Here is a 16,742-nt window from a genome sequence, read left to right on the forward strand (position 1 = left end):
ACTTCCTCAGGAGGTTCTCTCAGGCTGGTGGTTCAGAGATTTGTCTTTGAAACACAATAGGTCTTTCTCCTTTCCCCCCACCCCTTAAACTTTCAACAGAAAATCTTCAGCTTTGGTCCATAGGTTATCAGGGAAAGGACAGGTTTTCACTGCAAAAGACATTTGAGTTCCTTGTATTTATATGTAGCATGTTTGAGCGAAAAACAGTTAAATTAAAACTTCATACATGTATAATCTTCTATGGACACTGCTCATTTTGAATTTAAGGAGAGGGAAAGGACAACATGTAGGTTATTCTGTATTTTCAGTGCATCCGTATTTTTTCTGACTGTGTTTCTAGGACTACCCTAAGAGTGCAAATGCTTAAAATGGGCTAAAAAAGACAGCTTGTACCATGATCTGGCCCTCTCCCCAGTGTTGCCCCTTGGAGGTAACTAGTGATAGTCTCATGACAGCTTCCTCTAGGCTCTAACTCCAGTAGAGTTAGAGAGATGTTGGTTGGAGGGGAGATGTGGAGGTTGTCTAGTCCACTTAACATGCATTTTTCACAGACACCAGCAGTTTAGTGGATACTCTGTTGTGCTTGTGTTAGCTCTTACTGGGATGAATTTTGGGATTTACTGTAACAGTTACTGGTCAATATAAAAAATATACTCATGCCTGACTCTATTGTCCTGGGGCCAGGACTCAGGATTATAGGTTTGCTTAATTAGTACTTTCCTTCCATTTCAAAATTTCAGAGCATAGAAATGTTTAAAATGCCTTTGTAGAAATACCTTTTCTCGGGCTGAGAATTTGGTTTATATACAGGTGTACTTCTGTGACCAGTCTTGGAGGATTTAGATTGTTTCCAGAAATCAGTGTCACTCAAACGTGCAGGGGAAAAAGGTTCATTGCAACAATGTAAAATCAAGGCAGCAGGTTTTTTTTTAGCTTTTACTGCAAGTGAATGTTCAGTTTCCTTTTGTTCTGGTTTTAATAGTATTGATCTTTTTTAAATGTACAAAAGTAAAGTAAGTCCTCAGTGTATGTGCTGGGGAGTAAGTGTAAAGTTAGAGATATAATTGCATTGTATTCTTCAAGGACAAAAGTTTTTGGATTCTGCTGTATTTGCCATTTGAAAAAAATTACACTACTTTACTAAGATCACAGAGTAAATAACAGAAAATCAGAAAACCAAATCAGCTGCTGAAGTGCAATACAAGGCATCAGCTCAGCACACTGCATAGCAAAACAGTCAATCACAATGCCATCACTAGCAGCCTGAATGGTAAATTAACATTTCTCTGGAATAGATGAAAGGTGAATAAACAGAGATATATGTAAATACAAACTAAGTAGAAATAGACATGATTATAGATGAGTAAATATGTGGAATCAGCATCAGTTAAGCAAGCAGACTTAATAATTGCTTGCTGTTCATGTCAGGACAATGTGCCAAAGCCTTTAGACAGCAGCCATCATGTCTTAAAAGGCATTTTCTGGGGTTTGAGCACAGTCTGGGGACTCCACACCAAGGATGGCAAAATTCAGTACACTTTTGTGAGGAATTTCTGTGGTGAGGCCAGGTCTGTGATACTTCTTCAGAGAAGCTTATTGAGGACAGAACATGTGTATCCATTTCTGTGCAGGCAGTGCTGGCCATGCTGGATCCACCACCCACCTTTTGGAAATCAGGCTGAGTGAGCTGCAGAGGTCCAGGTCTGCACTGCAGCGTGTCAGCTGTGACCCCCAGATCAGCCAGGTTGGGGCTGGCATGTCCCCACGTGGGTGCTTGGTGGCTCCCCAGCCCAGGGCACAGCCCGTGTGGAGCAGTGGCTGTTGCAGGTTTGGGGGGGCTCTGCTGTCCTGCTGCCTCTGCAGTGGCTGAGTGCCACCCCCCTCTGCTGTGGGTGGCCTCCACTGCTGGGTCTCTCTCCACTGGTCTGGCCTTGTCTCTCACTCTGAAAGCAGTGGGTTGTCCTCAGCCAGCTGCAGGCTGCCAGGAAATACCTGCTTCACCCTAGTGTCTCCATGGGCTGCAGGGCAATACCTGCTCAGGCACCTGGAGCTCCTCATGCCCCTCTGGCTCGGTGCTGACAGGGCTGTTCCTCACTTTTTACCTCATTCCTCACTCCTGTGAGGTGTTCTGCCTTTTCTTAACCCGTTACCACAGAGGCACCACCATGACAAGCCTGGCTGTGCCATGCTGTGGGATCTCTGTGTCCAGCACAGGGCAGCCCTGACCTCTTCTCACAAAGACCATCTTCCAGCATACCCCAACACCCCTCACAGGCAGTGGTGCCATGTGGGAGAAGCAAGAAGCATCCTGGGCCTTTGGCAGTCTCCCTGGCCTGGCAGAACCTGGTCTCTGGACTTTGTCAAAAGCAGGGAGGGTTGAAGTAGTTCACTTGGTTGAGTGGCTGTGTGTGTTGTCACACCATGCCACACTGCCAAGACAGGGCTCAGCAGAAGCAGTTAATGTGGGCTAAACCAGAAGGTGGAACTAGGGTTGAGGAGGTGTCACAGTTTCAGCCAAGTCTCCCAGGACTGCAGTCCAGGGGTGAAATTGTGCTCCACATTTGCTGAGAGAAAGGTGCTGTCTCCTGAGCTCTGCCTCATCCTGTCCTGAGCCACTGCTCTCCATGCTCTATTTGGAAAAGAAGAAAAAAGCATCTTTGTGCCAGGTTAGGAGCCCAAATCTGTTCCACAGAGGCTTTGATGATGCTGAGGCTCCTTGTAGGATTCAGGTGCCAGTGTCTGGAGGCAGCAGGGAGGAGCAGTGGGGGGGGATGAGGAGCAGAGCACTTGCCCCTGCCCTCTTCAGTCACTGCCACCGCCTGCCTGGTTTGGCTGTAACTGCAGCTGCACCCATAGAATTTGAATCTCTCATGCATTAGAAAAATACATTTAAAGGCTGTGGTCTTTTGGCATCGCTGAATTTGTATCCCTCCTAGATCAGGGAAGTTCAGCCCTCAGTTTGGCTAGAGGTCAAAGCACCTGGGCTGACAGATGTCATGTCCCACTCCCCCAAGGACACACTCATGGATGTGTCTGGAATGTGAAGGTGTGGAACCACCAGCAGCTCTGCTGGGGTCATTGGTTTGTTATCTTGGGGTTGAACAGGTTTCTTCTTTTAGTCAGGCTCCTTTCTACATGCCAGCAGTTGTCTCTGACCTCTTTATAGGTCAGGTTCATCTTTGAGGTGGTTGATCAGAATTGTATTTGAAACATGGCCGTAGTGTGACCTGTGTGTGGAATGGCATCATGGGTGGACTCTGTTAACTCTCCCTGTGGAGTTAAATGTTTTAGTGCTTTACAGGAATATGAGATCATCAAATGCTTCTCATGAGGACAAAGCGGTGTTTCAAGATGATCCTCAGATCACATAGTGCAAAATTTTCCCATACAGAAGAATAATACAACCATTCAACCTGCATGCATAGTTTTATCCATCTGAATCTGTTATGCAAATCTCAAAGACACAGCTCTATTTTCATGAGTTTTTAAATTGATTATTTAAATGTTATTTGATACTTTTTTATTTTATTATTTTTGCCAAGTCTTTCATGCCTGAATGCTATTTTGGTTTCTTTGCTGACTTTCATTTCTAGTGATTAGTTTCTTAACAAGCATAGGCTAGCCCTCTGCAGGTTTCCAGATACTTAAACTGTAGGATTTTATGTCAGTCCACATTTAAAATGAAGACTAAAGGTTGTTATTTGTATACTTAAAACTGTATCTGTTAATGTTTATGGATATGTTAACAGCTTTCAGTTAAACTAATGTCAAGATATGGTACATTTCATAGGTTTGGTGTGTCAGCTGTTCTGTAATTGCCAGTGCTATGAGCGTGGTACAAATCTGCAAAAATCCATTTATTAAAAAATAAACTGCAAAATTGTTCCAAATTGTCATATACCTGAATGAATGCCCAGGGGGCAGGGGAGAGCCTTCTATTGCCCTCATTTATAGGCAAGCCAGATGGACTTTACCATTTCAGGAGAAAAAGGTACTCAAGCAGAAACTGTCCTTGTCATGTTGCAGTCTGCACTGAATTTGTGTGGCTGAGGCCATTCAGCCTGGATTTGTAGTAAGAGCACCAGTTACCTTATAATTTAGATTAACATGACACATTCCATGCTTTATCTGATGTTATGTCCTCATGGGGGTGATTTGGTTATTTTTTCCAGGCAAGCCAACGTTTATGAAGGCTCCTGAAGATCAGATTGGGATTTCTGGAGGAGTGGCCTCTTTTGTGTGTCAGGCAACAGGAGAGCCCAAACCTCGTATCACGTGGATGAAGAAGGGGAAGAAAGTCAGTTCTCAGCGGTTTGAGGTAATTACCAAAAGGGGAAAAAAAAAACCAACAAAAAACCAAAACCCGAAAATTTGGTGATCAGTCTAATCCTCACAGGTCTTAATTGCACAATAATCATCACTGCAACCTGGGTATCTCTTCATCACTACAATACAGAGTGTAAAGCTTTAGTGTAAAGCGAGTTTCCTTCCCTGCAGCAATGCAATCTGTGGAGCAGGTGGTGTCCTTTGAGCATGATGCTGGAAACACACCAACAGGACATCCTCCTTCACATGGGAGACTGGGGCTTACAGAGAACTGGATGGCAGATAAGAGCTGGATCTAGCACTATCTTTTTCTTTTCATTGTCAGAATTTATAAGGCAGCTCTTTGACCTGCAATCCCCAATTGAATTCAAAAGTGAGATACCAAAACATTACTGGAAATCTTTAAGTGATGGTTACTGCCATCCCTCCCCCAAAGGTACTTGGAAGGGTAACGGTGAAGGGTTAATTGATGTCCCTGTGAGCTAAAGCAGGAGAGAAGGAAAGGGAGAAGAGCAGGTATCAGAAACATCTATGAAAAGGGGAAATTTGGTTTATATTTTACATAGCAAATACATTTTCACTGACTTTCTCCACCTTTTTCTCTGCTTTCCTTTTTGGTGTTGGGCTCCCTTCTCTAAAACTGCCCTTGCAAATGTGACTCTTCTGCAATTCTGCTGCCTTTCCTCTAATCCCTTGTCTTTGATGTTTTTGCTTTCCTGACTGGAGCACAAGATGACTTTGCTGCCCAGAATGGATTGATTCAACTCACCAATTTTAATCATGAATTCATATGTGAGCAGAAAACCTTGATTAAAGTAATCAATTTTAATCTTGTTTTACATTGTTATTTTTCTCTGGTAAAGGTTTGTTGTATAGTAACTATCTAATTTGTAAGTAGATACAACCATACAACCATTATAGTGAATTTGGTGCTTGCTGTGGCTTACCAGAGGGCTATGCCATATTATATGCATTTATATTAGCAATTTCATACCTTTGTTCACATCAGTTTGGATGAATAGCTTGTGTCAGGAGATAGTGATTATTTTTTTCCTAAGTAACTATTAATTTTACTTCATTATTAGTTTTAATTAGGGAAAATTGGGAAGTAAGTTTAAATGGAGAAAAAAAACAAATCCGTTGTACACATGCTAAGTTGTGACACAGAAGAGGTATCCATTGTTAGCAAGTTAACAACATTTTGGCCTCAGCATCTGTCTGGCCCTTAGTAGTTGTAGCTCTGTTCCTATCACACAGTGTTGGTTCAAAGGATAGTGAGGGCAAAAGAGATTTCTGCTGTTTCATCTCTTAGCTTTTTAGTCCTTATCACTGAAGTGAATTAATCTCTGTAGCTGACTTTGTCTTGTTTTAAAATTTAGCGGTAGCTCTGCCCTTTGTAAAGATTTAGTATATTGTCACAGTTTCATGTTTAATTTAAAGATAAGTGTTTTTAAAAAATTAATTCTTTAAAGTGTATTGTGGTGATATTCATATTTCTCTTTCTTTACCTGACTGCATTAGGGATTTCTTCTTTAAATGGAAGGGCTATTCCTTCCAGCATGAGGAATAACAGATTTTTTTAGTGGTCTTGGTTACCTTTTGATTTCTTCCTAATTCTCCTGTCACTGCAGGCTCTTGTGGTGCATTGTTCTCCTCCTTCCTGTTCTCTCTTTTGATCTTTACACCGTGGGAAGTGCTCCTAAACAGGCCCTTGAAAATAGGGTGGAAGTTTTGCATGGGGATAGCAGCCCTAGGTTGACATCCATGTCTGGAATGAAGGATCCTTTAAGTCTCTTCATCTCCCCCTCAGTTCCCAAGGGACAGGAGTGGGTGGCATCTTCCTCTCCCTCATGCTGTCACTGTCTGCACATCAGGTGGTATTTCCAACTTTTGCTGTACTCTGTAATAGGAGAAGGGTGAGTTTGGCATTAATAGTGGCTTGAGGCTGTGCCTTCACATCCTTGCAGTTAAGAAATAGCATATAGTGATCCAGCGACAAACTAATAAATACCTTTTTCTTCCATGTATAAGTCAGAGTAATGCATTTTGCAGCTTAGCAGGATGGATGGAAAGACAATGATTTATTAAAGACTTAATTTACTTATGCTGAAGAAGGAAGTGTAATTACATCATTGTTGATTATGCCAGAGTTGCAAAGTACCCAGTGCTGAGGAGCATTAAAACCCCTCACTGCTGGAGTTAGCACGTGCTGAAGGTGCTCAAGGTTTTATTCAAGTTTTGTTACTGTTTCCCTGCAATCCCACAGGAGTTTATCATTCTCCTCTTCCATCAAGGTGAAAGTTGGCACTAAATTGTTACCAGTGATTAGTAAAATCATTAGTGCAAATATGGCTCAGATGTTTTAAATCATCAGATTCACATCTTTATTACCAGGTTGATAATTTGTCAACCTTAATTGATCCATAAAGAACCTCATTGGATCTTCATTTGTTCTGGCCTTCTCAGAGGACAAATGTGTTCTTGACACTGAAATTTTTGTGCTACTGCATTTGGAACACTTAACTCACTGCATGGTATTTTAGGGCTTACAGGACTTGTTTTGTTTTGGTTTTTGTTCTTCAACCCCTGGGTTGTTTTGACTTTCAGTGTTTGTTGCAGAAGACAGCAGTAATGAAGTGCTTTCTTTTCCTTTTCAAAGGTTATCGAGTTCGATGATGGGTCGGGATCAGTTCTGCGGATACAGCCCCTGCGTGTCCATCGAGATGAGGCTATCTATGAGTGCACAGCCACCAACAGTGTGGGGGAGATAAACACCAGTGCCAAGTTAACAGTGTTAGAAGGTAAGGGCGAAGTTCTTGCTTTCCTTAAGTGGCAGGAGACAGCTTTGGCAGCTACATGCTGATGTGCTGCATTTAAATGGTGTGGTGATATTCTAGCTTGATTGGGTAAAGCTGTGTTCTTCCTGCAGCAGCTGCTATAATTTCTCCTATAATAGAACATCATATTTTGAGACAATCATGGAAGGATTGCAGATTCTGAGCTGTCTTTAGAGTGTTTTTGTTGTCTGATTGAGAGGTGTCATTTCTGACTTGGAGGGCTATCTACAGAGACATTTGTATACTTTTCTCATCTATTTGCTTTCATATAATACCCATCTTCAGGGTATCTAAGTATTGTATCTGACAATCAGAAACTTAATCTATGCTGCTGTACCTTCTGGATTAAATCAGCACACAGATTTTCAGGTTACTCTTCAGGTTTTTAATGTGATGTGAAATTTAGTTGTGTTTATTCTTCACTGTACTCACAACTTTTAATTCTGTCTCTCCTGTTAAGGAATAGATTTTCCTCCTTGTCTGCTATATGAGCAGGTTTTATTTTGCTTGCTATGTTGTTTCTGCTAAATGTTTGTGGGAAAGCAGTTTATTAGATATAAACAGGCTTGTGAACACTTGATTTTTTAAAATATTAAATTGTCAGAATTATTTTCTGCTTTTAACGAAAGATGGGATTTTTCCAGGACATAAATGTGTTCTATCATTTGTTTATATATAGGAATTTGTAAATGTACTGAGATGTTAGAAATCCTGGGGCATTTGGCTGAATGGATTTTTTACCCCTTGCATTTTTACCCCTTACAAGCAGGAAAAGGCTTAGGCAAATTGCTTGTGGTTTATAGATTGATGTAGAAACTTCTAAGTAATGAAAAAACCAGACTGGAAAGTGTTTATTGCTGTAGGATTTTGAATCAGAGGAGAGTGGTTATCCCAGTGGTGAGTGTGCCAGCCACACATGACAAGTTGCCTATTGTTCCTTGTTCTCCCATCCCCATTTATAGCATAGAGGTAATCATATTTTCCTTTCTGCTCTGTGACAAAGAATACATTAAACAACTGTAATGTGCTCAGGCACCGTGGTGATGGGAATCATAGAAATCATTCAGTACCTGATGTGATTGTGTATCTTCTTTCTGGAGGTGGGGCATCTTAAAGATCAGCTTGCTCTCCAGTAATAGTATTATTAAGAATAGGGTAACAAGTGCTATAGACTTGAAAATTATTGGGGGACAAAAATCACATTCTTTTTGTTACTTCTTGCCTATGCAGCAGTGCATGTGAGTGCACAAAGCTCAGTGGAGCTCTTTCAGCAGTTTATGTGCGGATCTGCATTTAAATGCTTCCTGCAACTGGATTTTTGTGATACTGCATGCTTGAATACCACTCTTCCTTGCACATTCCTGTTCCCTTTAGTTGTAGTTGCCTTTATGTATCTTGGATATGTATGCACATGCACACACACGCTAATAATTTATTTGCTCTGTGTTAAGTGTTCAAAGGCCCACAGAGACATGCCTTGCATCAAGGAACACAACAGTATTTCATAGCTCCATGGTGCTCCTGCTGATTTCCTGATGAGGTAAAGCTTGCAGACCACCACATAAATAGGGAATGTTAGGAAATACCACAGACAGGAAAAGACATGCAGGCACACAATTTAACAGCTGCAGAAGCAAAAGTCAGTAGCAGTCAAACACTGAGCCTGCTTTTCTGTTTGGAAAATTCATTTAATTGGGAGTAATGATAGTTGAACATGATCCCATCAGGTCAAAAACGATCTGCAGGCTGGGGGGGCTGTGTTTTCCACTCAAACTGAAGAGTATCGACCCCTTGCTGGGCACTCTTGTAATGGGCAAAATTAAGAAACATTTGCTGCCTAACAATTTGTATGTGCTCGTGCATATAGAGTTGTGAGCTTGACTGTGAGGATGAAGAACTACATGTGCCTTTTATGTTGGCTTAACTAATAAAGAAGATGGGTTCTGTTATGATGTATTTGTATTTAAGAAACTATGTTTTACATTTCCCTTTTATGAGACTTTTCTACAGACAGCTCTGTAATTTTCCAGTCACGTCATCTTATTTTTCTGCGTTGTCTGATAGAGATTATAATGTTTCTGCATTTTCTGAATATGATTTTTTTAAAGTTACTATTAATATTCCTTTGCTTACACTTTGGTGAAGGAGATGTTGCCCTGATTGTGCTTGTTTACTCTCAGTGGCTTCAAAAAATAGTGTTAAGTGCACAAATTCTCTGTTACACCATCACTTTTCTAACATTAATTTTGTAGAGGTATTTGAAAATTACACATTCATGTGGAACCCTTGGCACTCTCAAGACTATCAACTAGGACTGGATTTTTCCCTCTGCTTTTGGGGTTAAAATAATTTCCGTAATTGGTCTCAGATGGCAGTTTGAATGATACAGACATTCTGCACTTCCTTTCAAGAATTTGACTAATGCAGTCGTCCCTGGTGCATGACAAAGCTTATCATAGGCGTCCTCGTGGTTACATGCTGCTAAATACACAGCATGTATTGATTTTTACATTAAAAATCCTTTATAACAATAGGTTTTAATGCTCCTTCTCACAATTTGCCTTTAGAACATAGGCCTTAACATTAAATCCAGAAGTCACAGTTAGGGTTTAGCAGGCTCCTTACTAGATGTCTTTGTAGCTAACTAAGCTGGAGCTTTATTTTATTTAGATTTCTGCGATGTTTTACAGATCAGAAGCAGGTTATCCTTTCTAATTTCCAACTTGCTTCATTCTGAGTATTAAGAGAGAAGCATGAGTCCAGTCTTCCTGGGGAATCAGGAATTCTCACATAAGTGAATCTCTTTTAACAATTTGGTTCCCTACTGCCCTTTTATTCTTTGCTTCCATGTCTCTCATTTTTCCCTTCTAACTGCAGATCCTGTTGTGACCAAACTACGTATACTTTGTGTAACTGGAAATTACTTCTCCTGTTGATAGTAGAAGAAATAGACATGCGTAGACCTTCTCTTCTCATTTCTCCTGGGTAGCTGATAAGCTGAATTATGTATGAGTCATATTGAACATTTCTATCTTTTTTCCAATTATGACCTGAAGCAGCACAGAACTATGTTTCTGCTTGGCAGAGGAGGAAAGCAGTTCAGGGAGGGGGAAGGCTAGAATCAATAAGCTGACACACATTCTCAAGAAAAGCCTCAGGGACAGTTAGTGGCACTAACAAATTAATAAATATATTATTCAGTGGTAATTTTGAGAATTACAGAACATTTTAAATAGGGAGGTTATATGAAATATAAGTAGAAAGGATGCCAGCGTGCAAGAACGTAGCAACAAGCTGATGGCAGGACTGCAGAAGTCCATGATGTCCTTCCATGAGACTGCTTGTATGCTCTGCATTGCAGCTCTCTTGGGAAAGGTGATGGCAACAGTGTTTGTGTCTGGGTGCCTGTTCATCAAAGGATGCCTTCAGTCTGTTTTCCAGCAGTTTCCACCCAATGGGAAGATAGGGAAAAGCAGTGGAAAAAAAGGTCTTCAAGGGGCAGGGAGAAATATATTGATTCTTTGGGAGAAAAAGGTAGCTCAAATACAAAGTATGTTATCAGTCCCTTCTCCCGGGGCTTTCCAAATGGGACATTGAGTTTTGATTTCCAGAACTGGAAAACCAGTTAATTGCAACTGGTCCTTTAATGCTTTACAAGCAGTCTTTTTTTCACTCCCTTGTAATCCGGAACATACAGTCATATTCAAGTGACACTAAATATATTCAGTTTCATTTCCCTTTGTTATTAAGTAGGTTAAATGAAAATACCATCTCCAATTTCCATTCTAGATCTATGCAAATCCCCTATGCCTCTATCCCAGACTCCTAATCATGTGGCATGTAGTTATTTGCCTGGAGAGTGCTGCTGGGCTCCACAGGAGAGCAGCTCCTGCTAAAGAGGACAGACAGAAGAACTGAGGAAGTTCTTGCACAGTGGGTTTCGGTCTCAAGGTAACCTGGAAAGTTAAGTTTTGCTGGCTGGCTTTGTGCTGACAGAAGTTGAGGAAGTTTAGGAGCGTTTCACTGCAGCCCTGGTGTTTTACTGTGAACAGAAACATCCTCATGGTATCAGCATTGTGCTCAGCACAAATCCAAAACACAGCCCAATACAAGCTACTACAAAGAAAATCAAGTCTATCCCAGCCAAAACTAGCACACCTAGAAAGTTTTTAAGTGCAGCAGTTGTCCTGGGGTGGCAAGCACTTCTAGCATAACATAATTTGCTGTTTACTGAACCATGTCATGAGCTTAATTTCTTTCACCATCTGCCAGCTGCATTCCAGTTCCTGGGGTTACCCTGTTTGAAATGCTGTAAATGGTAAACATTTGACTGTTACAAATGATTTCTGCAGAGAGCTAGATCTCGGAAGGCCTGAACCAATATGCCCTTTTTGTAAACATCCATCTAAAAGTGATTTTTGTCATTGGAATAGTAAACAGAAGTTAGCTATGTTTAATCCTTCTTTGTGTTTGGTTAGTTACAAAAGGATCAGTTGGATCACTGTACTTTGGCTTCATTGCTTTTGCATCTTTTTGCCAGGAAGAATTTCTTGCAATTTGTTGCAAAATTGAAACAATTACAGAGTGGAAATTGAATCTGTTTGCATGACTGTGTAAATGAATTAAAGCTCCCTGTGCTCTGCTGCTCCTGGGATTGGTACTATTCTCTTCATGTCTCTGGTCAAGAGAGGACAGGTCTTTCTTCTACATGTTTAATGTTAATTAACTGTTCCAACATCCTTTGGTCTCTCCCTGGGAAGAAAGACTGCAGTGATCCTACTGCAGAAGTCCTACTCCTGTTCTTAGCTCTCTACACAGGCAATCCCAATTGCACTTCCTGCAGGAGGCAGGCAGTTCATGGATCTCTGCATCTTGGCTTTGCCAGGAGCTCCAGCACAGTGAGACTCCTCGTGCTTCCCTGCTTAGGGAAGTGTCCCAACACGCAGTGATGCACAGAGAAATGAAGAAGCCTGAGTCTGCTTTTCATTGGGCCTTGGCATGTCCCGTGCTTGTTAAAAAGAGAAACATTAAGCCAACTACTCTTGATGGCCTCACTGCAAAGTTCAGGTTGTCACCTAAAAGAATCTAAATCGGAGCTCATGTGGACTTGTGCTTTTGAGGCCTAACTAGTGTTCAAGGAAAGGGTGCATTGTGCTGCTTGACAGCAGGTTGCCCAGTATTGGTTGGGTCAATTCAGGAGCCCTGTTATCGTGCTAGCAACTCTAGTTATTTCCCTGGCACTGACCAGTGTGGCTAGAAGGATCCTCCAGGGGAAAGAGGTGGTCTCTTAGTCTCACTACATACAGAAGATTGAGGAGAATTTGTGATCAGTTTCAATTAGACCAAGAAAATGTACAGAGGCTGTTTTACTTGTATCACTATTACGTGCCATGCTGCCAAAACCTAGACTGCCATGGTATCTGAGAAAGTGTTTCAGCTACTTAGTTTTGGTATCTGTAGAGCACCTGTCATTTTAATCCAGGTGTGGAACTCCTGGTTCTGTGCATATTATATTTATTTGCTGTTAAAGATTGGATTCAGTAACATTAGTCCCACTAAACTATAAAAATAGTTTATTTTTATAATATTTAACAAGAAAGACTTTCTTTGATGTGAGTGAAAGACAAAGAAGTAATTTTCTCAGATGAAGAAAAGTTTTAACTGTTGTTGGTCTCTCCTTCAAACAGGAGAGTCAGCAGATCTTTAGAACGTATCAGACCCAAATGCCATAATTTCCATTTCTTATCTCTGTTTAAATGATTAACTAATGGCACATAACCATGTAATGTATCCGTGATAGCAAGTTCCCTCAGAAGACTGCCATGCTCTAAGGTTAACATCCAGGTTCATTCCACAAGTTTATGAAGCAAGAAATACAACCTTTGAAAAGTTTTATATGAAATATCACATTGTTAATGCCAAGCTGAACCCTTTGGAGCTGTGCACTCCCATAAAACCTTGTGTCTGAATAGGTACTGACCTCTCAATCTTGAGAACGTTTTTCTTTTGCAGCAAATGGCTGTTTCTGCATATTACCTCTCAAATGAGGTCTTATGGGATGATATCTGTAATGGGATGGGATGTTGTCACGTTCTTAGCAGCAAGTTTCTGTGGTATTGCAATGCCCGAAAGGAGCACCTGTGATTTGGGAAGGACTTTCCAGATAAAAACAAGTGAACTTTAAGTGTCAAACAAATAAGAATAGGAGTATATTCTGCAAAAGGGCTTATATTGCCAAGTAGCTTGAAGTTGTAATTGTGTGGTTATATCCTGTAAAACACTTCTGAGAGCTTCTTGTCTCACATAATTTATTTATTCCAAGTTTATTTAACAGCTTGTAAGTTCTGACTTTGGTACTGGAAATGATGTTCAGCTAAGAAATTCTGTTGCCAGTAGTAGTTGTCTCCATTTTATTTGCTCCATTTTTGAAGTCCCTCATGAAGATATTCAGAAATGTGCATGTTTATTCAGAGCCTTGTGGCAACCCACTGATATCTTCTGTCTGTTAGGAAAATGAATAATTGAGTCTTGGGCATTATTTTCTCTTTTTTCTTGGGCTCAGGGTGTTGAGACAAGTTGCTTCTCACTCTGTGTTACCTTAGAGCTTCCTGGAAGATTGTCATGAAAAGTGTGTCAGGCTGTTCTAGTGCTGCTCTGCTGTCAAAGCCTTCAGCCTATTCCAATAGGTAAATGAGGCACAAGCAGATTAGTTGAACTCTCTGGCAGGGATGTGCTCATGCAGGCAGGTTTCTGTCTTGCTGGAGAGGTGTCCCTGTGGGCTGCCATCTCCCAGCTGAGGCCAGGGATGGCCAGATGACTGCTTCTGCTTCTCTGTTCCAGTTTGAAATCAGACAGGTTAGATTAAATTGTCTGTGGTTTAAGCTAATCTGTTTTGACTCTCTGTTGGAACAGATCATCGGTCCCAGCTGGGAGGCAGCAACCACCAGCGCTGCCGTTCATGTCCCTGCAGAAGGGCTGGCATTCCCATGTGCCCTGGCCCTGCCAGGGCCACAACCATGTCTGGAAAGCTTTGACAGCACTGGGATTTTGATGGTGTCAATAGGCAGTAAAACCAGGGGGAAACATGGCACCAGCCTAGGCGAAAAAGAGTGGTGGTCTGAAAATGGCAGGAGAATGGAGCAGCAAAGTGAAGGCTGCCAAGGAGAAGGTGGGTGTCCTGTAAAGTTCTTGTGCTAGGTATTATGGAGGAAGAAAAGGCAAAAATAACATGGGTATAATTAAAATATTGTAAATCTTGAAGCAGATTATTTTGTTGGGAAAATGAGTGTTTAGGTCCTAGGTAGCCAGAAGGGGCCATCTAAGCCTCCCCTTGCTGTAAAATCCTGCATGAGTTTCATGGGAGACAGTCTTCTTTTTTGATTTTCCTGGCCTCAGTGCTTTCTCCTATTCTGCACCTGTTCCTGTTTGATTTCAGGGACTTTTCTGAACATGCTCTACTAGGGATGTGCACACAAGGAGTCTTGCAAAGGCCTTTTCAAAAGCACTGATGAATTGATGAATTTTGGAGATAGACATTTGAATGGACTCTAGGATCATAGTTGCATTTTAGATTCAGTTGGTCACTGGCTAGCATAACTTCTCTGCATTTATCTAATTCCCCTCCCCTCTCCCCCCCTCCATGTTTCCAAGCAATATGTGCCAGCCTTAGAGCAAAAATTCTAATTATTTCTTATCTTTCATACTATTGCTGTCACTTAAGGTGATTTGGCTCTTCTGACTTGATTTTTTTGACTGTCATCTTTATTTACAGCATCTCCACAGCACTTAAATTGACACAGCACTGTCAATTTAAGCCCCACCTTTTGTGCAAAGGCTGCTAATGAATCTCATCATTTCAAAACTGATGTTTGAGGAACTTGTTGATAGGGACCAATATTGTACGACTAATAAAAAATAACTAACAAGAGAGTGGAGTTGATTAGGTGACAGTGAGCCCTGATTTGGCTCTCCAAATGTTTATTTGGTAATAACTAGTCTGAGGATGGACCTGGTGGCTCTCAGATGATAAAATTATTTTGGAGGACTGGCAGCCAGAAGAAAATACTTTTATTAATGAACTGCGTTCTAGAAGTCTTTCAGAGGAGAAAAAAAAGACATGAAACCCCATAATTATAAATTAATCATTTACTCATTGTAAAAGGCATTTAATGGAAATTTATTTAATTCATTTAGAGCAGGAAAACAAGAACTTAATTCCTTTAGATAATTTGTGTAACTGTAAACCTTGTCAAAATAACCCACACACATTTCTTGGCAGATTCAACATCTACTGGTGACCATTGAAAACTAAAATAAGAGGTCTTTATCATCAGATGTTTCAAAAGACCTTTCTTATGGCTGAATCTCTTTCAAGATGCCTTGTTCTGAGAGCATCTGTGGCAACCTGTTATTGGCAGATGTGCTCTCTGTGGCTGGTATCTCAGTCCTGCTGCTGTCTCCTGCTGACTAATAAAGTTTGTTGCTGGTGTGCATTTCTAGAGTCTTTGAAGTCTGTTAGGTTGTGGAATAGCCTTCTGTAAGAAGTAGTAACTCATTGCTTAACTACTGGAAATTAATCGGAAATGCTGCTTGATAATGCCAGGTGGATTATCTGCTTTGCTTCCAAAGAAAAAATGGAAGAGCAAGAGTGAGGTGTCTGGAAAGCCTTTCTGAGGCACTATTTTTGCACAATTATCTTTTGTATCTGCTCATTACCAAGAGACTGCCCACAGCTTAGTGACCCGTTGTCATTTACTAGCATGCCATGGCTTACACAGTCACTTTGGATGGTGATCTTCTGTACCTTCTTGTGTGAAAGTGGGAGAATATATCCCCTTGATAAAACTGGAGAGTAAGTTCTTAAATGTAAAACACAGATTGGAGAGTACAGAATGTGATAACTGTGACTGTGGGGAATGCAGTGCTTACTGCTACAAAAGCAAATACTCTGCGTGCAAGGAAGGTTCCATCCAACTGTCTAAGGTTCAGTGTCTTATCTTCTTCCTCTCACTAAAAAAATAAAGTCATAGCCCAAATTAAGTCATTCTTGGAAAAATCATTTTAAAACGTAAGCCAGAAAAGTGTGAAAGTGGAATATAAGTGCATGCTAATAAATCTGTAGCAACAACAGCTGTTCAGAAGAGAGCATGTTCATGTAGGGAGTACATGTGTTTCTTACTATACCTGTGGAAGAGAACATTCAACAAGTATTTTAAATTTCTCCCCTGTAGAAAAAGGAAAATCACATAATGGCTGCTGATGGGCTGCCTCTTGGTCTTAGTCTGGGATGCAAAAGAAAGCAGGTTTTGCACTGAAGACCTGTAATATTGATCATTCCAACAGCTGGTTTCTGTGTATGATGCTTATTCGCAAGTGCCATAAGCAGTTATCCTTATGATCTCTTGTTGGTCTTGCGTTGTTTATGTACAGTATGATGTCGGCAAGGCTTTATAATTGTGATGCTTATTAAAATGCAATGCCCAGTTAAGGAGCAAAAGGAATAATTTGCCCTAATTTTGGATGCAAGAAGTAATTATTGTGAACATTTGTTTTTAATTTTAACTTGAGCTGCTAGTGACT

The 16,742-nt window shown here is 40.9% G+C and overlaps 1 protein-coding gene across 13 annotated transcripts in view; it reads left to right on the forward strand.

Annotated features, from left to right (window-relative positions):
- PTPRF (protein tyrosine phosphatase receptor type F) overlaps positions 1–16,742 on the forward strand; it is a 374,918-nt gene that overhangs the window by 176,854 nt on the left and 181,322 nt on the right. For all 13 annotated transcript variants that reach the window (XM_054515796.1, XM_054515799.1, XM_054515805.1 and 10 more), the window contains exons 4-5: positions 4,173–4,318; positions 6,986–7,127. In XM_054515796.1, coding sequence (XP_054371771.1) covers positions 4,173–4,318; positions 6,986–7,127 — 288 coding nt within the window. The remainder of the gene's footprint in view (positions 1–4,172; positions 4,319–6,985; positions 7,128–16,742) is intronic.

Source organism: Molothrus ater, chromosome 9 (assembly GCF_012460135.2).
Source record: "Molothrus ater isolate BHLD 08-10-18 breed brown headed cowbird chromosome 9, BPBGC_Mater_1.1, whole genome shotgun sequence".
Taxonomy (NCBI): domain Eukaryota; kingdom Metazoa; phylum Chordata; class Aves; order Passeriformes; family Icteridae; genus Molothrus; species Molothrus ater.